At 43.3% G+C, this 23,105-nt stretch overlaps 1 protein-coding gene across 1 annotated transcript in view; it reads left to right on the top strand.

Moving 5' to 3' along the window:
* Positions 1–23,105, top strand: part of Nup160 (nuclear pore complex protein Nup160) — an 80,368-nt gene that overhangs the window by 10,584 nt on the left and 46,679 nt on the right. The window contains exons 2-5 of the mRNA XM_068352867.1: positions 6,271–6,373; positions 13,372–13,449; positions 14,192–14,315; positions 21,740–21,836. Coding sequence (XP_068208968.1) covers positions 6,271–6,373; positions 13,372–13,449; positions 14,192–14,315; positions 21,740–21,836 — 402 coding nt within the window. The remainder of the gene's footprint in view (positions 1–6,270; positions 6,374–13,371; positions 13,450–14,191; positions 14,316–21,739; positions 21,837–23,105) is intronic.

Genomic DNA, 23,105 nt, shown 5'->3' with positions numbered 1-23,105 from the left:
CGTCCCTAGTCTCTGTACGGGGAGAAAGGATAAAACTTTTTTAGTTTTTATTCTCGTCCCAAGGCACTTTACGGTGAGAGATTGAAAACGTAGTTTTGAATGAACTAGTGTTTAGTCTCCTTCCCAGCCACTGATCTTTTTATCTTAAAATATGTTTACTGTTTTTTGCTTGTATTAATGTGCTTACATTATACGACTGATTTCGCAATTATAACCTTTTGATGAGGGTAGAAATCAGTTTTATTCATACCTAATGTGAATTGTTAAAAAATTCGATTTCAGTGAAATAAGTGCAAAACAGAAAATCGTAGTGATAAAGTGATATTTGCGCAAAGTGTTATGAGTGTTGCGACCGAGGGTTCGTCTGTTCGTGCCTGTCGTTCGCCTAGTCCGAGACCTCTTGCAAGCTCCCAAGCCCAGGGGAGAAGTAATGTCGTACGACTTATGGGTTCGAGAGGACTTGATCAGCGAACAGACGTTCCCTCTATGGTTTCAGGCGTGTCTCATCAACACCGCCCCTACCATAAGACGAGCGAGACGATTTTCTCCTCGTCATCCGAAGGCTTTTCGCATAAGAAACCGTGGAACAAGGTTTCGAGGCCCTTTAAGCGAAAGTCAGTCCTTTCAGGACAGGTCCAGCGTCCTGGTTTTAACTATTAGGACAGCTCTGACCCTATGCAGTCATCGGAAGACTGCTCGCCGCCTAAACAAAAGCGTAACACAGGCTCCGAGAGTCTTTTTGTAGGCAAGGTTTTGCAGTCACAGACGTTACCCTCGTCTCTTACCGCAACCATTCCCGTTGATCCTAAATGGGTTGTACGGCAAAACATGCAGAATAAGCTTGCCTCTCTTATGGAGGACTATTCTGCTGAGCAGGTTCACGATGATCCTCGCCTCTTAGCTGATCGAGATCCTGGCCGTCAGCCGCCTAAACGAACCTTTGCTACGTCCTGTTGACGTTGACGTTACAAAGTCACGTCAGTCACGTTTTGTAGAGCCTCACTCGATGCAGTCCAGTGTTGACTTTCAGCCGCTTGTGGACGTTCAGCCGCTTGTGGACGTTCAGCCGCTGCCGCATGCTCTTGTTGACGTTCAGGACGTTCGCCAACCAGCGAAGTTGACTTGTTTTGACGTTGAGCGTCAAGCACCGCAGTCAAGAGTTGTTTTGACTGCTCAGTCTAGGCAGTCAAGGCAGTCTCGAGTTGACGTCGAGCGTCCTCCCGCACCTGTTGGTTGTTGCTGTTCAGTCCTTTAAGCAGTTACATGACATAGCGTCCTTGACTGCTACTGTTGCTCCTTTGCGTGTGGACTCTGCTTGTCAAGCATTGCCACCACGGCAGGTCTCTCCCCTGCTTGAGACTCGGCTATTGTCGGACAAGGTTCCTTTAGATGAGGAAGTTGCTGTTCCCCCTCCTACTGATGTTCCCTTGAGGACTCTGTCAGACGGAGAGGAGCCTAAAGCTGCTCAGCCTTCTATGGACTTTAAATAAATCATGCTGTTTTTTAAGGATCTTTGTCCGGATTTTTTTGTAACTGCTGCTCCTCGTTCGCCTAAACGTCAGAGTTTACACTAGGCCTAGCTACTTCGAAGCCGTTGTTTTATAAGCTAGTGCTCTCTCGCTCTTCTAAGAGAGCTTTACGTTTGCTAGGCGACTGGTTTATCACCAGGAGGAGTTTGGGGGAGACAGCCTTTGTTTTCCCTACTTTTAAGCAGGCTTATAGAGCGAGAGTCTGATATGACACGGGAGAAGTTCTCGGCTTGGGAGTTCCTGCCTCTGCCCAGATAGACTTCTCAAACCTCATAGACTCTCCCTGGCGCCTGGCCATGAGACGCTCCAAGATTTTATGGTCGACTTCAGAGCTAGACCATCTCCTGTTAGGAGTTTTTTTCGAGCGTTTGAAGTTTTGCTGTACAATTATGTCATGCATAAACAAGGCTTTCAGGGATGGCTCCATGATCTGACAGCCACGTCCCTCAGGGATGGCTCCAATGATCTGGCAGCCATGTTCACTGCAGGAGTACGTAAGAGGCAAATGCGCTCAAGGTGTTCATTGTCAAGACAAACTTCACGATGAAGTCTACCAGGCTGTCTTGACAGCATTAATGGAAGGCGACTGGATGGTCTCTCTCGACCTTCAGGAGGCATACTTCCACATTCCTATACACCCGGATTCCCAACCGTTTCTGAGGTTTGTTTACAGGAATGTGGGGTACCAGTTTCGAGCCCTGTGCTTTGGCCTCAGTCCTGCTCCTCTCGTGTTTACGAGGCTCATGAGGAATGTGGCAAAATCCCTCCATCTATCGGGGATCCGAGCCTCCCTGTACTTGGACGACTGGCTTCTCAGAGCATCGTCCAGTCTTCGCTGTCTGCAGGATCTACATTGGACGTTGAGTCTGGCCAGGGAGTTGGGACTTTTGGTCAACCTAAAAGTCCCAACTGATCCCATCCCAGATTATTCTATATTTGAGGATGGAGATTCGCAGTCCAGTTTTTTTCGGGCTTTTCCGTCTGCCACCGAATAGAACAAGCCCTGCTCGAAGTCCAACTAATGCTGAAAAGGAAACGTTTGTTCAGTCAGGAGTTGGAACAGTCTCGTAGGGACTCTCTCATCCCTGGAGCAGTTTGTCTCACTAGGGAGACTACACCCTCTGCCTCTCCGGTTCCATCTAGCCTCTCACTGGAACTAGGACAAGACGTTAGAGACGGTATCATTCCCAGTCTACGAACCAGTAAAGGCATGCCTGAAATGGACGGTCGGGAATGCTCGGGTCTGTGGACCTCAAGTCAGAAGAGCATGCACATCAACGGCAAGGAGCTATTAGCAGTCCACTTGGCCTTGATGATATTCGAAAGCTTCTTCGAAACTAAGTGGTAGAGGTCAACTCAGACAACACCACAGCTTTGGCGTACATCTCCAAGCAAGGAGGCACACACTCCTTCACGCTGCTCGAGATCGCAAGGGACCTTCTCTTATGGTCAAGAAATCGAGGCATCTCCCTGTTGACGAGATTCATCCAGGGGGACTTGAACGTCTTGGCAGACTGTCTCAGTCGGAGGGGTCAGGTGATACCCACGGAATGGACCCTCCACAAGGACGTGGGCAAGAGTCTTCGGGCTACTTGGGGTCAACCCACCATAGACCTCTTTGCCTCCTCGTTGACCAAAAGGTTACCAATCTATTGCTCTCCAGTCCTAGATACAGAAGCAATCCACATAGACGCGTTTCTACTGGATTGGTCTCTTCTGGACTTATATGCATTCCCACCATTCAAGATAGTCAACAAGGTACTGCAGAAGTTCGCCTCTCACGAAGGGACAAGGTTGACGTTGGTTGCTACCCTCTGGCCCGCGAGAGAGTGGTTCACCGAGGTACTTCAATGGCTGGTAGACTTTCCAAGAAGTCTTCCTCTAAGGGTAGATCTGTTACGTCAGCCCCACGTAAAGAATGTCCATCAAAGCCTCCCCGCTCTTCGTCTGACTTCCTTCAGACTATCGAAAGACTCAAGAGCTCGAGGCTTTTCGAAGGAGGCAGCCAGTGCGATTGCAAGAGCGAGGAGAGCTTCTACCATTAGAGTATACCAGTCGAAGTGGGAATTCTTTCGAGACTGGTGCAAGTCAGCATCTGTGTCCTCGTCCAGTACCTCTGTAGCCCAAATCGGAGATTTTCTTTTACATCTGAGAAAGGTTCACTCCCTTTCAGCTCCCACGATTAAGGGCTACAGGAGCATGTTGGCTTCGGTCTTTCGACATAGAGGCTTAGATCTTTCCAACAATAAAGATCTCCAAGATCTCCTTAAGTCTTTCGAGACCTCTAAGGAACGTCGTTTGGCAACTCCTGGATGGAACTTAGACGTGGTCCTAAGGTTCCTCATGTCAGACAGGTTTGAGCCATTACATTCAGCCTCCCTGAAGGATCTCACCCTCAGACACTTTTCCTAGTGTGCTTGGCTTCGGCTAAAAGGGTCAGTGAACTTCATGCCTTCAGTAAGAACATCGGCTTTTCTACAGAAAAAGCCACTTGTTCACTTCAACTTGGTTTCCTGGCCAAAAATGAACTGCCTTCTCGTCCTTGGCCTAAATCTTTTGATATTCCTTGCTTATCAGAGATCGTAGGCAACGAACTGGAAAGAGTATTATGTCCTGTTAGAGCTCTTAAGTTCTATTTTAGCTCGTACTAAGTCATTACGAGGTAAATCTGAGGCATTATGGTGCTCAGTTAAGAAACCATCATTGCCTATGTCAAAGAATGCTTTGTCATATTTTATCAGATTTTTAATACGAGAAGCTCATTCTCGCTTGAATGAGAAAGACCGATGTTTGCTTAAGGTTAAGACGCACGAAGTTAGAGCTATAGCAACCTCCGTGGCCTTCAAGCAAAATAAATCTCTGCAAAGTATTATGGACGCGACTTTTTGGAGAAGCAAGTCAGTGTTCGCGTCATTTTACTTAAAAGATTTCCAGACTCTTTACGAGGACTGCTACACACTGGGTCCATTCGTTGCAGCGAGTGCAGTAGTGGGTGAGGGTTCTACCACTACATTACCCTAATTCCAATATCCTTTTTAATCTGTCTCTTGAAATGTTTTTAATATTGTTTTTTGGGTTGTACGGAAGGCTAAGAAGCCTTTCGCATCCTTGTTGATTTGGCGGGTGGTCAAAGTCATTTCTTGAGAGCGCCCAGATTAGGGGTTTGATGAGGTCCTGTTGTATGGGTTGCAGCCCTTAATACTTCAGCTCCTGGGAGTCTTTCAGCATCCTAAGAGAATCGCTGGGCTTCGTGAGGAAGACAGACTAATAAGGCAGAGTAGTCGTCTAAGTCAACTTCCTTACCAGGTACCTTTATATATTTGGGTTTTGTTATGTTATAACTGTCAAAAACTCTAAGCATATATGCCGTAAACTGTATTAATACTGGTCTCTACCCACCACCATGGGTGTGAATCAGCTATTATATATTCACCGGCTAAGTTAAATATTTAAAAATGATATTTTAATTATAAAATAAATTTTTAAATATACTTACCCGGTGAATATATAAATTAAAGGCCCCCCCTTCCTCCTCGATAGAGACCCAGCGGGATGAGAAAAATTGGGTCTGTTTACATGTATATGCGGTATCTGGCCAATAGTTGGCGCTGGTGGGCACATCCGCAACCTTCATAGCGATCGCTCGCGAGTTTTTGTGTGTGTTTTCTGTCGAGCCGCTGGAGCAGCAGCTATTATATATTCACCGGGTAAGTATATTCAAAAATTTATTTTATAATTAAAATATCATGTTTCCTAATTGGGCTTCCCCATACTTTTTGAAGGGGAAGGGTTTAGTAAATAGAAATATGAGTTGATTAAAGGCCGTTCATGAATGGCCGAGGCAAGGGACAGTGACTGCCTTAGCTAGTAGGACAATGTCCTAGAGACTGACCATATATACATATGATCAGTGCCCAAGCTATAACAAGGGAGGGGAAAGCAATGGCTGCTGATGCATCAGCAGGTAGACCTATAGGCTTTCCCAAACACTTCATCCTTAGCTCACAAAGATGGTGAGGTTGCAGACACTGCAAGAAACTAACGAGTTTGTGTGGGACTTGAACCCAAGTCTTGCAGACTACCAGGCAGGAACCTATCCAATAAGTTACCTTTAAAAATAATTGTAGAAATGCATAAAACACAGTATGAGCAGCCATGTATGTAGTCAGAAATGAATGCTGTGTATCATGCGTGCTGGTTATTGTAGGCCCATTGCATGAAATACAACAAAGTGGAGATTATCACTGGGTTTCCTTAGAGGTTGGGTGAGTATGACTGATGGTGAATAGTATTCCCCAAATTGTTGGGTGAATATACTTCATAATCTAGAGTATTTTATAAACCATACTTGGATACATAAAGAAATTGCTTTTCACATTCACTTTTAACTTGCCCTGAGGTGAGATTGATTGATATGTCATGAGAGCGACTCTTTTCATAACTGCAGGAAAATAAAAAAAGGAAAAGTGAAACTGCACTCATATTAATTCTTGAGTTCTCTGTTATGCAGTGGGGAATATGTGAATAGTATGTTTAGGTAAAATACTGTAATAGGTTTTTTTTGCCCAGTACAGTACTGATGAAACATAGATAGCCTTTTAGGTTTATTCAATTTTCCTTTGTCCTATTCTTGGAGTTGATTTTAATGTTAACATACTAATTACTGTTTATTATGGAGGCTAATGACAATACTATGACAGATCCTGTTTTTGGCTAACTCTTACTGTTTTATTCTTTACAGGAGCTGCTCAAAGCACTCTACAGGATATCAAAGTACCAGAATATGGAGGTGGATATGCCTATAAATCAACCTGCCCAGCTACTCGTAATCGATACTTATTTTGGTGAGTGATGAGTAATGTTGGGAGATTGGGATTGTGTTTATTTAGATGTCAGTGCAGTACAGTATAAGAACCATAGTCATTGGTCCTGTAATTCACATTTCGTCTCGCTCAACTTTCTGGAAAGGTTTGGTGTTTAATTAGTAAAAAATTTATATGGTAAATTCAGTTAAAGAAGTGTGACAAGATAGCTGGGAAGGAATCAATTTTCAATATTAAACTTAGCCGGTGATCATATAAGCTGCAACTCTGTTGCTCGACAGAAAAACCTACGGTCAAAATACGCCAGCGATCGCTATGCAGGTGGGGGTGTACATCAACAGCGCCATCTGTCGAGCAGGTACTTAGTACTCCAAGTAAACAAAGAATCAATTTTCTCTCTGTCGGGCTACCGGCAAGACCTACTAATACGCTGTTACTAACTGGATTTGTTTTCACAACTATTTGGTGAAGTACACTATTCTAGTTTTGAGCTTTCGCTATGCAGGGGTTTTATCTTCATCTCAAAACTTGAACTCGTTTTGGATAGATTTAATTATGGTGACAAAGAGAGTATGGACTCTTTCACTTTTAAATGGCCGACCCTCCCCTTAGACGGAAGTGTGTTTAGGTTTTTAGTAATTTTGCTTAACACGTTATAGATCTATATATTTTATATCTCTCCGCCTTTATTAGGCCTCTTCGATTAACTTTCCATTTATTATAAACATATAAAAATAAATTTTTATGTTTTGTTTATATGCGACCTTTCCTGATAGTAGGCGGTCCTAACTTGGAACCGAAGTTATTCAACGTTGAGCCCGTTATATCGTATTTAGCCTTTAAAGAATTTAAAACTTTTTAAATTTAATGTTTTATGAAAGAATTTCTTTGATAGTCTTCGTACTGTTTTCAAAGATGAACTAACGTTTAGTTTTTTTATGCTACGCAGTTGTTGACGTTCAGGACGTTCAACATGCGCTCTATCGTTACGATAGAGAGAGAGTGTATCACGGTTTCACTTTGCAGTAAGAGTAAATCGATTCTGACGTTTCGTTCATTCTTTCTTAGCTTAAATGTTTTAAATTCTAAATTAAAGGAACTTTTTATTTGGAAAACCTTTCAGTTTTTTCCTTTAGTCAAATAACATGTTTTTTTGACGATATATATTGGGCTCTTCTCTTAGGTGCGAAATCAAGAGAGAAAGAGAGAGAGAGATAGAGCCGGAGGGAGAGAGAGGAGAAAAAACGTTCCGTTCAAGCGGGTAACGTTGTTCTCGTTTTACTCTCCTCCCTAGTCGCTGTACGGGGAAGAAGGTAAAACGTTTCTAGGGTTTTATTTTTGTCCCCAGACTATGTGCGGTGAGAGATTGTAAACGTAGTTTATTTGAACTAGTGTTTAGTCTCTTTCCCAGCCACTGAATTCTTTATCTTTATATGTTTTCTGTTTTTTGCTAGTATTAATGAGCTGCATTATACGACTGTTTTCGCAATTACTACCTTTTAATGAAGGGTAGAATTGCGTGTTTCAGGTAGAAATCAGTAAAAGTTTCGATTTCAGTGAAATAAGTGCAAAACAGATAATCGAAGTGATAAAGTGATATGCGCAAAGTGTTACAGTGTTGCGTCCGAGGGTTCGTCTGTTCGTGCCTGTCGTTCACCTAGTCCGGGACCTCTTGCAAGCTCCCAAGCCCAGGGGAGAAGTAATGTCGAACGACTTATGGGTTCGTCAGGCCTTGATCAACGAACAGACGTTTCCCTCCGTGGTTTCGGGCGTATCTACCCAAGATCGCCCCACCCACACAAAGACGAGAGAGCCCATTTATTTCTCGTCTGCGGAAGAGGTTTCTCGTAAGAAACCATGGACCAAGGTCTCGCAGCTTATTAAGCGCAAGTCGGTCCCTTCCGCGCAAGTCCAACGGCCCAGTTGTAGCCACTGGGTCAGTTCGGACTCGCTGCAGTCTTCCGACGACTGCTCACCTCCTAAGAGAGGCAAAGCGGTACCGCATCAGGCAGTCACACCGTCTGTTGCCGCACCTGCTCCTGTAGACCCTAAGTGGTCTTTGCTGCAGACCATGCAGTCTCAGTTAACGTCATTGATGCGGGACTTTCGTGCGGAGAAGGTTGACACTGCACCAACCTCTAGCCTACAACCAACACGGTTGTGCGTCCTGTGGACGCTGAGGCTACCTTCTGCCGCACTCCAGCTGAGAGAGTCCCGCCACCCATGCGTTCCAGTGTACCCTGCCAGCCGCATGTTGACGTTCAGTAACGCATGGAACCTTCCGTTGACGTTCGCGAGGTACAACAACAGTCTAAGTTGTTTTGTTTTGACGCGGTGCGTCAACCTCCGCATTCTAGAGTTGTTTTGACTGCTCAGTATAGACAGTCAAAGCAGTCTCGAGTGAACACTGTATGTCCTCACGCACCTGTTGTGGTTGACAGTTCAGTTGTTGACAGTTCACAGACTGTCAAGCAGTTACATGACGTTGCCTTCTGGTCTGCTACTAATGCTCCAGTGCTGTATGTCCTCACGCACCTGTTGTGGTTGACAGTTCACAGACTGTCAAGCAGTTACATGACGTTGCCTTCTGGTCTGCTACTAATGCACCAGTGAGAGACTCACTGAGATAACCTAGCTTTTATCGGACAAGGTTCCTGTGGATGAGAAAGTGCTGTTCTCCCTCCTACTGATATTCCCTTGAGGACTCTGTCATTTAGAGAGGAGCCTTAAGCTGCTTAGCCTCCTATGGACTTTAATTAAATCATGATGATTTTTTAAGGATCTTCGTCCGGATCTTGTAACTGCTGCTCCTCGTTCGCCTAAAGGTCAGAACTTACACTAGGCCTAGCTACTTCGAAGCCGTTGTTTTTAAGCTAGTGCTCTCTCGCTCTCCTAGAGAGCGTTACGTTGGCTAGGCGACTGGTTTTTGCACCAGGAGGAGTTTTAGGGATACAGCCTTTGATTTCCCTTCTTTTAAACTGGCTTATAGAGCGAGAGTCTGATAGGACACGAGAGAAGTTCTCGGCTTGGGAGTTCATGCCTCTGCCCAGATAGACTTCTCAATTCTGGTAGACTCGCCCTGGCGCCTAGCCAGGAGACGCTCCAAGTTGTTTACAGGTCAACTTCTCAACTTTTGTCGAGCCTTTGAAGTTTTGCTGTACTATTATGTCACACATAACAAGGCTTTCAGGGATGGTAAATGGTTCCGCCTCAGTCGCTAACCCCGTCTGTTGCCACACCTGCTCCCGTAGACCCTAAATGGGCTTTGCTGCAAGACATGCAGTCCAAGCTTGCGTCCTTGATAGAGGATTTAAATGCGGAGAAGAACCTTCTGGCCAACAACCTTCCAACCGGTTGGTTGTGCGCCCTGTTGACGCTGAGGTAACCTACTCGCGTCTGCCAGTTGAGGTGGTTCCTCCTTCTGGCCAACAACCTTCCAACCGGTCGGTTGTGCGCCCTGTTGACGCTGAGGTAACCTACTCGCGTCTGCCAGTTGAGGTGGTTCCTCCACCGATGCGACCCAGTGTGGGTTGCCAGTCGCACGTTGACGTTAAGCGACGCTCGGAGGTGGTTGTTGACGTTCAGGACGTTCAACAACCAGCAGAGGTGACTTGTTGTGACGCAGTGCGTCAACCTCAGCAACCCGGTAGGGTGTTGACTGCACAACCCAGACAGTCTAGACAGTTTCGGGTTGACGCTGTACTTCCTCGCGCACCCATGGTTGTTGACAGTTCACAGACTGTGCAGCAGTGCCATGATATTGCGTCCGGCTCCGTCACGCATCCACCAGTGCGACTGGACTCAGCGAGTCAGACGTTGCCCACTCCGTTGCCGTTTCCCCATCAGTTTCGGATGAGGAACCCTCTGATGAGGACGTTGCTGAACAAGACTATCAGCCCCCAGCCCTGCTATCCATCCAGAAGATGCTGAAGAAGGAACGCTGCCCAGTCAGGCTGTGGATGAGTCTGGTAGGGACACTGTCATCCGTGGATCAATTTGTGTCACTAGAAAGACTACACCTCCGTCCTCTTCTATACCATCTAGCTTTTCACTGGAAAAAGGACAAGACGCTAGAAGCGGTCTCGATCCCGGTTTCCGGAAAGATAAAGTCTTGTCTGACTTGGTGAAAGGACTATATCAACCTTAGAGAGGGTCTTCCCCTGACTGTTCAGACTCCCAACCACGTTCTCTTCTCGGACGCATCGGACGTAGGCTGGGGTGCGACATTAGACGGTAGGGAATGCTCGGGATTATGGAACTCGAGTCAAAGGACAATGCATTTCAACTGCAAGGAGCTACTGGCAGTACGTCTGACCTGGAAAAGCTTCAGGTCTCTCCTTCAAGGCAAAGTGGTGGAGGTGAACTCGGACAACACCATGGCTTTGGCGTACATCTCCAAGCAAGGAGGGACCTACTCTCTGACATTGTACGAGATCGCAAGGGACCTCCTCATCTGGTCAAAAGGTCTAGACTTATCACTAGTAACGAGGTTCATCCAAGGCAACTTGAATGTCATGGCAGATTGTCTCATTCGGAAGGGACAAATAATTCCAACAGAATGGACCCTCCACAAGGATGTATGCAAGAGACTTTGGGCCACCTGGGGCCAGCCAACCATAGATCTCTTCGCGACCTCGATGACCAAGAGGCTCCCAATATTTTGCTCACCAATCCCGGACCCAGCAGCAGTTCATATAGATGCCTTTCTACTAGATTGGTCACATCTAGATCTATATGCATTCCCTCCGTTCAAGATTGTCAACAAGGTACTGCAGAAGTTCGCCTCTCACGAAGGGACAAGGTTGACGCTAGTTGCTTCCCTCTGGCCCGCGAGAGAATGGTTCACCGAGGTACTTCGATGGCTAGTAGACGTTCCCAGAACACTTCCCCTAAGGGTGGACCTTCTACGTCAGCCACGCGTAAAGAAGGTACACCAAGGCCTCCACGCTCTTCGTCTGACTGCCTTCAGACTATCGAAAGACTCTCGAGAGCTAGAGGCTTTTCGAAGGAGGCAGCCAGAGCGATTGCTAGAGCAAGGAGAACATCCACTCTTAGAGTCTACCAATCGAAGTGGGAAATCTTCCGAAACTGGTGCAAGTCAGTATCCGTATCCTCGACCAGTACCTCTGTAACTCAAATAGCTGACTTTCTCTTATATCTGAGGAAAGAACGATCTCTTTCAGCTCCCACTATCAAGAGTTACAGAAGCATGTTGGCATCAGTCTTCCGTCACAGAGGCTTAGATCTTTCCAACAATAAAGATCTACAGGACCTCCTTAAGTCTTTTGAGACCACGAAGGAGCGTCGTTTGGTTACACCTGGTTGGAATTTAGACGTGGTACTAAGATTCCTTATGTCAGACAGGTTCGAACCGCTACAATCAGCCTCCCTGAAAGATCTCACCTTAAAGACTCTTTTCCTGATATGCTTAGCCACAGCTAAAAGAGTCAGTGAGATTCATGCCTTCAGCAAGAACATCGGATTCTCATCCGAAACGGCTACATGTTCTACAACTTGGTTTTCTAGCCAAACACGAGCTGCCTTCTCGGCCTTGACCAATATCGTTCGATATTCCAAACTTATCGTATGGTTGGAAATGAACTAGAAAGAGTCTTATGTCCTGTAAGAGCTCTTAAGTTCTATTTAAAAACCTTTACGAGGCCCGTCTGAAGCTTTATGGTGTTCAGTTAAGAATCCATCTTTGCCTATGTCAAAGAATGCTTTATCCTATTTTATCAGACTGTTAATACGAGAAGCTCATTCCCATCTGAATGAGGAAGACCAAGCTTTGCTGAAGGTAAGGACACACGAAGTTAGAGCTGTCGCAACTTCCGTGGCCTTTAAACAAAATAGATCTCTGCAAAGTATAATCGACGCAACCTATTGGAAAAGCAAATCAGTGTTCGCGTCTTTTTATCTTAAGAATGTCCAGTCTCTTTACGAGAACTGCTACACTCTCGGACCATTCGTAGCAACGAGTGTAGTAGTGGGTGAGGGCTCAACCACTACAATTCCCTAATTCCATAACCTTTTTAATCTTTCTCTTGAAATGTTTTATTATTGTTTTTGGGTTGTCCGGAAGGCTAAGAAGCCTTTCGCATCCTACCTGATTTGGCGGGTGGTCAAAGTCATTTCTTGAGAAGCGCCTAGATTAGAGGTTTTGATGAGGTCCTGTTGTATGGGTTGCAACCCTTGATACTTCAGATCCTAGGGGTCGCTCAGCATCCTAAGAGGATCGCGAGGCTCCGTAAGGAAGACGTACTTAAAAAGGCAGAGTAATTGTTCAAGTCGACTTCCTTACCAGGTACTTATTTATTTTATGTTTGTTATTTTGAATAACTGCTAAAATGAAATACAAAATACTTAGCTCATAATAATGTAAACATGTAATGCTGGTCTCTACCCACCCCCCTGGGTGTGAATCAGCTTATATGATCACCGGCTAAGTTTAATATTGAAAAATGTTATTTTTATTAATAAAATAAATTTTTGAATATACTTACCCGGTGATCATATATTAAAGGACCCTCCCTTCCTCCCCAATAGAGACCCAGTGGACCGAGGAGAAAATTGGTTCTTTGTTTACTTGGAGTACTAAGTACCTGCTCGACAGATGGCGCTGTTGATGTACACCCCCACCTGCATAGCGATCGCTGGCGTATTTTGACCGTAGGTTTTTCTGTCGAGCAACAGAGTTGCACCTTATATGATCACCTGGTAAGTATATTCAAAAATTTATTTTATTAATAAAAATAACATATTATATCAATTGAACGGAAAAGGTACAGAAGAAGGTTTTGCGGTTAGGTCTGAAGAGAAGGGTCAAAGAACTTTGTTGTCCCAGCAGGAAGGAAATCCTTGAATAAAATACTCTTAATTTTCTCCACTATCGTTACGTTCAGTTTTTCTTATTAGTGTTATGACATTCTTTTAATCTTATTGTTAGTAATTTGTAGTAAGGTGACATTTGTATAAGATCCATCATGTAAGGTACTGATGTAATTCTTAAAATTTTTCAGGCGGGTGTGCCATGACATAGTTGAGCTTTGGGAAGAGAGCCTCGACTACGATTTCACCCTCAATCATGTGCAGTTCAGGTAAGGCTGCAAGCTCCTGAAGTGTAAAAAGTAGTTATTGTATATAAAACTAAATTCAGATCCCTTTTAATCTTGGTTTCTTGTCTTGGTAAATACTGTATACTGATGTTTGGTGTTTCCAGTTTTTTAATAAGAGATAATACTATGAAGAATACCAAAATATTTATCCCATCTCTTTCCCTGTCTCTGGTTTTAATGTGATCTGATTAAAAGCTTCAGGGATTTGTTGTTGATATAATTTTGTGTGTTAGCCTTGAGATTTGTTATAGTTTAGTTTATGAAAAGTAAAATCTTTCAGGTGACTGACACATGCACTTTTTAACCCTTTTACCCCCAAAGGACGTACTGGTACGTTTCACAAAAGCCATCCCTTTACCCCCATGGACGTACCGGTACGTCCTTGCAAAAAATGCTATAAAAATTTATTTTTCATATTTTTGATAATTTTTTGAGAAAATTCAGGCATTTTTCAAGAGAATGAGACCAACCTGACCTCTCTATGACAAAAATTAAGGCTGTTAGAGCAATTTAAAAAAAAAATATACTGCAAAATGTGCTGGGAAAAAAATAACCCCCTGGGGGTTAAGGGTTGGAAATTTCCAAATAGCCTGGGGGTAAAAGGGTTAAAAGACTTTAATTTCTTTTTTTAGATATTTACTGTGTGTAGATTATTTGGTAATGGAAATATCTACACAAGTAATTTTTTTTCTTTTAATTCTCAATATCTTCATTTCCAATTCAGGTTTGCTGATACGCCTGTTCTTGAAGGACTCAGTGTTCATGAAACCCGGCAATATGTATACATTCTACTTGCCACCGTTTCCTCAGTTCATCGCATCAGACTTCCACATCCTCAGCAAACACAGGTACAAACAAAGTGCTGATTGGCCTTTGTGTCTTCAGTGTCAGACCATAATGCCAAAATTTCATAAGCCTCACAGAAAATTGTATAAGTATACTTTTTGTATGTTGGAGTTCTTGAGATAGGAAGTAGACTGCTACATTGAGGTATTTTTAAATATCAAACTTAGCCGGTGAATATATAATAGCTGACGTCTCCGACGGCTCGACAGATTCCCAAAAACGCGCGAGCGATCGCCATGAAGGTAGCGGGTGTGCCCACCAGCGCCAACTATCGGCCAGATACCGCATATACATGTAAACAGCTCCAGTTCTTCTCTGTCGGTTTCATCGACAAGTCGATTCCACTCGCTTTATGACCTCGAGTTTTCTACCGAATTGGTGAAGTACTTGGTTTTGGTTTTATTGCTTTCGCCGTGTTGGATTATTCAATACTATCCTCAAAAGAAATACTTTTGAATGGAGAGTAAAAGTGTTTTGCCCTTGCTTTTTTATCTCTGGTTTTTTTCCATTGAGTAAAGATGGCCGACCCTTCCCTCAGTGTACGGAAGTGTGTTTTAGGCTTTTAGTAATTATTTTATCACGTTAAAAATTATTGTTGATAATTATAGATTTTCCTCTATATATTTTATATCTCACCCGCCTTTATTAGGCCTCTTTGATTAGCTTTCCATTTATACTAAACATCAAGATAAATTTTATGTTTTTGTTTATATGCGGCCTTTACCTCCGAGATGTAGGCGGTCCTAACTTGGAAACCGAAGTTAAACAACGTTGAGCCCATTCAACTTTTATTTTCGTTAAGTTTAAATCATTTGCTCTGTAAGAGTTAAGAAATGAAATGAATATTTTTTAGAAAATATTTTAAGAAAGATATTCTTTGAATAGTCTTCGTGCTGTTTTTTTTTTTTTCTTCAAAGATGAACTAACGTTTGGTTTATTTATGCTACGCAGTTTGTGCTCTATCGTTACGATAGAGAAAGAGAGAATCACGGTTTCACTTTGCAGAAAGAGTAAATCGATTTTGACGTTTTGTTCATTCTTCTTTCAAACTGAAGTGTTTTAAATACTAATTTAAAGGAACTTGTTAATTTTCATTTTCTTAGTCCTTTCAGTTTTTTCCTTTGGTCAAATAACCTGTTTATTGACGAAGGGTGAGTGGGCTTTTCTCTTGTATGTGACAAGAGAGAGAGAGAGAGAGAGACGGAGAGAGAGAGAGGAAGAGAGAACGATCCGATCTTTATTCTCGTCCCAAGGGAGTTTAGGAGCGAGTAACGTTGTTCTCGATTCAGTTTACTCTCGTCCCAAGTCTCTGTACGGGGAGAAAGGATAAAACGTTTTTAGTTTTTATTCTCGTCCCAAGGCACTGTACGGTGAGAGATTGAAAACGTAGTCTTTAATGAACTAGTGTTTAGTCTCCTCCCCAGTCACTGATCCTTTTTAACTTTATATATTTCCGTTTTATTCGATATATATGTTTACTGATTTTTGCATGTACTAATGTGCTTACATTATACGACTCATTTCGCAATTATAACCTTTTGATGTAAGGGAGAATTGCGTGCTTCAGGTAGAAATCAGTTTTATTCATGCCTAATGTGAAATTATTGAAAAATACGATATCAGTGAAGTAAGTGCAAAAAACAGAAAATCGTAGTGATAAAGTGATAAGTGCGCAAAGTGTTTTTAGTGTTGCGACCGAGGGTTCGTCTGTTCGTGCTTGTCGTTCACCTAGTCTGAGACCTCTTGCAAGCTCCCATGCACCAGGGAGAAGTAATGTCGTAGGACTTATGGGGACGAGAGGCTCTAACCAACGAACAGACGTTCCCTCTATGGTTTCGGGCGTGTCTCGTCAAGACCGCCCCTACCATAAGACGAGCGAGGCGGTTTTCTCCTCGTCATCCGAAGGCTTCTCGCGAAAGAAACCTTGGAGCAAAGTTTCTAGACCCTTAAAGCGGAAGTCAGTCCCTTCAGGACAAGTCCAGCGTCCTGGCTGTAGCCATTGGGACAGCTCTGACCCTGTGCAGTCATCGGAAGACTGCTCGCCGCCTAAACGAAAGCGTAACATGGGCTCCGAGAGTCTCAGTAAAGGCAATGTTTTGCCGTCACAGACGTTACCATCGTCTCGGCCCGTACCGACTCCCGTTGATCCTAAATGGGTTGTCCTGCAGGATATGCAGAATAAGCTTGCCTCCCTTATGGAGGAGTATACCGTTGAGCAGGTTCACGATGATCCTCGCCGTTACGCTGATCGAGATCCTGGCCTTCAGCCGCCCAAACGAGCCTTTACTCGTCCTGTTGACGTTCAGCCGCCACCGCATGCTCGTGTTGACGTTCAGGACGTTCGCCAACCAGCTCAGTTGCCTTGTTTTGACGTTGAGCGTCAAGCACCGCAGTCAAGGGTTGTTTTGACTGCTCAATCTAGGCAGTCAAGGCAGTCTCGACTTGACGTCGAGCGTCCTCCCGCTCCTGTTGCTGTTGCTGGTCAGTCCTTTAAGCAGTTACATGACGTAGCGTCCTTGACTGCTACTGATGCTCCTTTGCGTGTGGACTTTGCTTGTCAAGTATTGCCACCACGGCAGGTCTCTTCCTTGCTTGAGACTCATCAATTGTCGGACGAGGTTCCTTCAGATGAGGATGTTGCTGATCCCCTGCCTACTGATAATCCTTTGGACGTTTTATCAGACGTGGAAGAGCCTAAGGCTGCGCAACCTTCCATGGATTTTAAGAAAATCATGATGGTTTTTAAGGATCTTTGTCCGGACCATTTTGTAACTGCTGCTCCTCGTTCGCCTTCGTCAGAGATTACACTAGGCCTAGCTACTTCGAAGCCGTTGTTTTCTAGGCTAGTGCTCTCTCGCTCTTCTAAGAGAGCTTTACGTTTGCTAGGCGACTGGTTGATCACCATGAGGAGTTTGGGGGAGACAGCCTTTGCTTTCCCTCCTTTTAAACTGGCTTATAGAGCGAGCGTCTGGTATGACACGGGAGAAGTTCTCGGCTTGGGAGTTCCTGCCTCTGCCCAGAGAGACTTCTCAAGCTTCATAGACTCTCCCCGGCGCCTGGCCATGAGCCGCTCCAAGATTTTATGGTCGGCTTCAGAGCTAGACCATCTCCTGTTAGGAGTTTTTTTTCGAGCGTTTGAAGTTTTGCTGTACAATTATGTCATGCATGAACAAGGCTATCAGGGATGGCTCCAATGATCTGACAGCCACGTTCTCTGCAAGAACAAGACTATCAGGGATGGCTCCAATGATCTGGCAGCCACGTTCACTGCAGGAGTACTTAAGATGTAAGTGTGCTCAATGTGTTCATTGTCAAGACAAACTTCACGATGAAGACTACCAAATCTGTCTTGGCAGCAGTAAGGGAAGGCGACTGGATGGTCTCTCTCGACCTTCAGGATACATACTTCCACATCCCGATTCATCCAAACTTTCAACAACATCTGAGGTTTGTGGACGGGAAAGTGATGTACCACTGTCGAGCACTGTACTCCGACCTCATTCCTGCTTCTCTTGTTTTTACAAGGCCCTTGCAAAATGTAGCAAGCTTTCTACATTTTTTGAGGATTCAGAGCCTCCCTTTATTTTGACGACTGGCTAATCAGGGCGTCGTCATTATATCGCTGTCTGGAGAGCCTCTAATGGACATTAGACCTAACCAAGGAGCTAGGTCTCATAGTGAACGTAGAGAAGTCGTATCTTACAGTACCCCATCCCAGACTATTCTTTATTTGGGAATGGAGATACAGTGTCTGATTTTTCGGCCCTTTTCGTCTCCCGCAAGAATGGAACAAGCTCTGTTAAAAGTCCTTCACTTGCAAGAGAAAAACAGTTGCTCTGTAAGAGTTTGAACTAGCCTCGTGGGAACTCTTTCATCGCTGGAGTAGTTTATCTCTCTGGGGAGACTCAACCTATGCCCTTTCCCATTTCACCTAAAACATTGGAACAAGGAGAAGGGCTTAGTGAGTATCTCTTTCCCAATCTCCAACTCAGTCTAGACATGTCTGACTTGGTGGGACAGCAACATCAGACTTCGAGAAGGTCTTTCTCTTGCGATCAAGAACCCAAACCATGTGTTGTTTTCAGATGCATCGGATTTGGGTTAGGGAGCTCCACTGGACAGTCTGGAAGGCTCGGGTCTTTGATCCACGGATCAGAAGGAACTCCATTTAAGGCATGTAACATCTCTCCTTTGGCGAGATTTGTGCAAGGAAAATGAATGTCTTGGCGGACGGCCTCAGCAGAAGAGGACAAGTCATCTCCATGGAGTGGGCGTTGCATAAGACTGTGTGCGAGAAGCTATGGATGACATGGGGTCAATCCACCATAGATCTTTTTGCGACTCTCTTTGACAAAGAGGCTCTCGACTTACTGCTTTCCAGTTCCAGATCCAGAGGCAGCCCACATAGACGCTTTCCTGCTGGACTGGTCTCACCTGGACGTTTATGCCTATCCACCTTTCAAGATCCTAGACAAGGTGCTGCAGAAGTTCACCTCTCACGAAGGGACCAGGTTGACATTGGTTGCTCCACTCTGGCCCGCGAGAGAGTGGTTCACAGAGGTACTTCAATGGCTGGTAGACGTTCCAAGGAGTCTACCTTTAAGGATGGATCTCTTACGGCAGCCCCACGTAAGGGATCTTCATCAAAGCCTCCCCGCGCTTCGTCTGACAGCCTTCAGACTATCGAAAGACTCTCAAGAGCTCGAGGATTTTCGAAGGAGGCAGCCAGAGCGATTGCGAGAGCTAGGAGAGCTTCTACCATCAAAGTATACCAGTTGAAGTGGGAAGTCTTTAGAGACTGGTGCAAGTCATCATCTATTTCCTCTTCCAGTACCTCTGTAGCCCAAATCGCAGACTTTCTCCTACATCTGAGAAATGTTCGCTCCCTCTCAGCGCCCACTATTAAGGGCTACAGGAGCATGTTGGCGTCTGTATTCAGACATAGAGGCTTAGATCTTTCCAATAATAAAGATCTCCAAGATCTCCTTAAGTCTTTCGAGACCTCTAAGGAGCGTCGTATGGCAAATCCTGGATGGAACTTAGACGTGGTCCTAAGGTTCCTAATGTCCGACAGGTTTGAGCCATTACATTCAGCCTCCCTGAAGGATCTCACCCTCAAGACGCTTTTCTTAGTGTGCTTGGCTTCGGCTAAAAGGGTCAGTGAGATCCATGCCTTCAGTAGGAACATCGGCTTTTCCACAGATAAAGCCACATGTTCACTTCAGCTTGGTTTCTTGGCCAAAAATGAACTGCCTTCTTGTCATTGGCCTAAGTCATTTGATATACCTTGCCTATCAGAGATCGTAGGCAACGAGCTTGAAAGAGTACTGTGTCCAGTTAGAGCTCTTAAGTTTTATTTAGCTCGTACCAAATCCTTACGAGGTGGATCTGAGGCCTTGTGGTGCTCAGTTAAGAAGCCATCATTGCCTATTTCTAAAAATGCTTTGTTGTATTTTATTAGATTTTTAATCCGAGAGGCTCATTCTCACTTGAGTGAAAAAGACCGTTGCTTGCTTAAGGTTAAGACGGACGAAGTAAGAGCTATAGCAACTTCCGTGGCCTTTAAGCAAAACAGATCTCTGCGAAGTATTATGGACGCGACCTTTTGGAGAAGCAAGTCGGTATTCGCGTCATTTTACTTAAAAGATGTCCAGACTCTTTATGAGGACTGCTACACACTGGGTCCATTCGTTGCAGCGAGTGCAGTAGTGGGTTAGGGTTCTACCACTACATTCCCTTAATTCCAATATCCTTTTAATCTTCTCTTGAAATGTTTTTAATTGGGTTGTACGGAAGGCTAAGAAGCCTTTCGCATCCTTTTTGATTTGGCGGGTGGTCAAATGTCATTTCTTGAGAGCGCCCAGATTAAGGGTTTTGATGAGGTCATGTTGTATGGGTTGTCGCCCTGGATACTTCAGCTCCTGGGAGTCTTTCAGCATCCTGAGAGGATGGCTGGGCTTCGTGAGGAAAGCGGACTAACAAGGCAGAGTAATCGTTAGAGTCAGCTTCCTTACCAGGTACCTATATTTATTTGGGTTTTGTTATGATATAACTGTCAAAAACTCTAAGCATATATGCCGTAAACTGTATTAATACTGGTCTCTACCCACCACCATGGGTGTGAATCAGCTATTATATATTCACCGGCTAAGTTTAATATTTAAAAATGATATTTTGATTATAAAATAAATTTTTTAATATACTTACCCGGTGAATATATAAATTAAAGGCCCCCCCTTCCTCCCCGATAGAGACCCAGCGGGATGAGAAGAACTGGAGCTGTTTACATGTATATGCGGTATCTGGCCGATAGTTGGCGCTGGTGGGCACACCCGCTACCTTCATGGCTATCGCTCGCGAGTTTTTGGGAATCTGTCGATCCGTCGGAGACGTCAGCTATTATATATTCACCGGGTAAGTATATTCAAAAATTTATTTTATAATCAAAATATCATATTTTATGTTTATGGATAATTTCTTGTTTTGTAATTGTCTCTGTACCAAATGTCATGAAAGTTTTGTGTACATTGAAGATGAGTATTTACTGTTGCATTGTTTGTAACTTGGTGTTATTTTGACAGTTTTTGTGATTCTCTTTAGCAATTTTTGTTCACAATAATCCAGTAATAGGTATATGGAGCTTTGTTTATGTCCATATTGTTCCATCCATACAGTAAGTAATAGTCAGTTGTATTTCTTTCCATAATAGTAAAATAAATTATGATTAAAATGAACCGTCTGGTAATCCCAGTTGTAACAAGTTTGCTGTCAGGCTCATGTTTTGCAAACTCTTTTTAGGATGGGCATTGATGTCATGCGTCACACTTCTTATGTTGATATTTCATATTATAACTGACAAGGGAATAAAGACGGAAGGAAACTGAAAATTACATTATAAAGATTAATAAATTTTCCATATACTGTATTGTAGCTAAAGAAACGGTCAATGGATCCTCAGAGTGCTAATAGAAAACATAGAAGGGAAATGAACAAACATTATAAGATATTTGGTTACCCACTTGGAAGGAAACTGAAAATTACATTGAAAAGATTAATGAATTTTCCATATATTGAAGCTAAAGAAACATTCAATGGATCCTCAGAGTGCTAATAGAAAACATAGAAGGGAAATGAACAAACGTTATAAAATATTTGGTTTCCCACTTGGACGTCCTGTGGGCTATGGTGCTTGAAGTTGGAGAAATAGAACAGGAATTTTAGGTTTCACTTGCGTTAAGTATTGTGGTGGCCTATAGAGTCCTAGTTCTTGATAATTCTACAAACCTCTTAAAAAAATCTTTAATTACTGGTATATTTTCAATATTTCGTTTCAAGTTCAAGTGTATTGTTATTATGTCATGTAGTTCAGAAAAAAAGTTAATCATTCATTTGGAAATTATTAATTTTCGTTTGCTTGTCGTTTCAGAACATCAAAAGCAAACCATATTCCATTTTGAGTGAGCTGACCTTTCAAACATTAAAGGAATATCACAACTTGCACATCTTGAACAGTAATTTAGCAGGTGAGTATAGTTTACCCTGAGGAGGTAGATTATACTATTATTTTTTTAATGTTGCAGCTTTTTTATGTAATCATCATTAGTTTTATTTCTTTTATTGCTTTTGATTAGGAATTAAGGCTGTTCCTGTAAGAATATTTACCTCCGCCAACGAAGTTGGGAGGAGGTGCCCCTGTATGTCTGTTTGTTTGTTTTTGAACAACATCCTGGCCACAGGGAAGTGATTCAATTTTGAAAGTCAAAGGATAAGGGCAAGGTCGAGCAAGAGGTTGACAGAATTAACCCTTAATCCCAAGTTCGCACGTGGTTGTCACACAAACTTCAAATACTCCTACAGTCTTAAGTTGATTCTGGGAAAGGCAAACTGGTTTTGAGAAATAAGCTGCTGTGGCGGAGGTCAGCACTCTCAGAGTTCTTTTCTAGCTTAAAACTTTTTGACTACTTTATAACTTTAGTTAGTATATGACATTTAAGTATGCTTACTTTTTTCAGTTTCATCATAAGGTTGAAGTATGATTATGCTAATAGTAACAAAATACTTGTGAATCATACTTATAGTCTTCCTCATCTGTTAGATTTTTATTTTCTGTTGGTGTTTGAGAAAGAGAGGAGTACTTGAGAAGTTGGTAAGGTTAGTGAGGATGATGTATGAGGGGGTCAAGAACAACTGAAGATAAATATGGGGAGACGAAGGTATTCCCTGTGGAGGTTAACCTCCATCAGGGATCAGCTCTTAGTCCATTCTTGTTCCTCGTCATTATACTGTAGACACTAACATCCGAGTTGTAGCAATGAAAATTTATGTGGACGCTTTGGTCAATTTTTCAAAGACAAAAGAAGATCTGCAAGAAAATGTTTTAGCATGAAAAAAGATCACTAGAAAAGAAAGAATTGAATGTGAACTTTGGAACAGAGCTAATGATTAATAGTAGTGAAGGAAGTGAAGAAGTAATCATTCAAGTGGAAGATGCAACATTGCTAAAACAGAATACAGTAATGAGTTTAACTGCTTGGTATCAATGAGAATAGAAGGAGACACTAAAAAAGCAATGAAACAAGTTAAAAAAGAAGCATGGACAAAAGGGAGAGAAATAACTGGAGTTGTTTTAGACAGGGAAATGCCATTAAGGCTCATTAGCAAGATTAGAAAGACACTTATCAGACCTGTACTATTATATGGGGCAGAAACTTGAGTGTGTAAAAGGAAAGAGTAGGAACTGTTGAAGAGAAACGAGATGAGGAGGGCAAGATAGATTACTAGAATATCACTAC

Source organism: Palaemon carinicauda, chromosome 29 (assembly GCF_036898095.1).
Source record: "Palaemon carinicauda isolate YSFRI2023 chromosome 29, ASM3689809v2, whole genome shotgun sequence".
Taxonomy (NCBI): Eukaryota; Metazoa; Arthropoda; class Malacostraca; order Decapoda; family Palaemonidae; genus Palaemon; species Palaemon carinicauda.
This window is presented reverse-complemented; position numbering and strand designations above follow the sequence as displayed.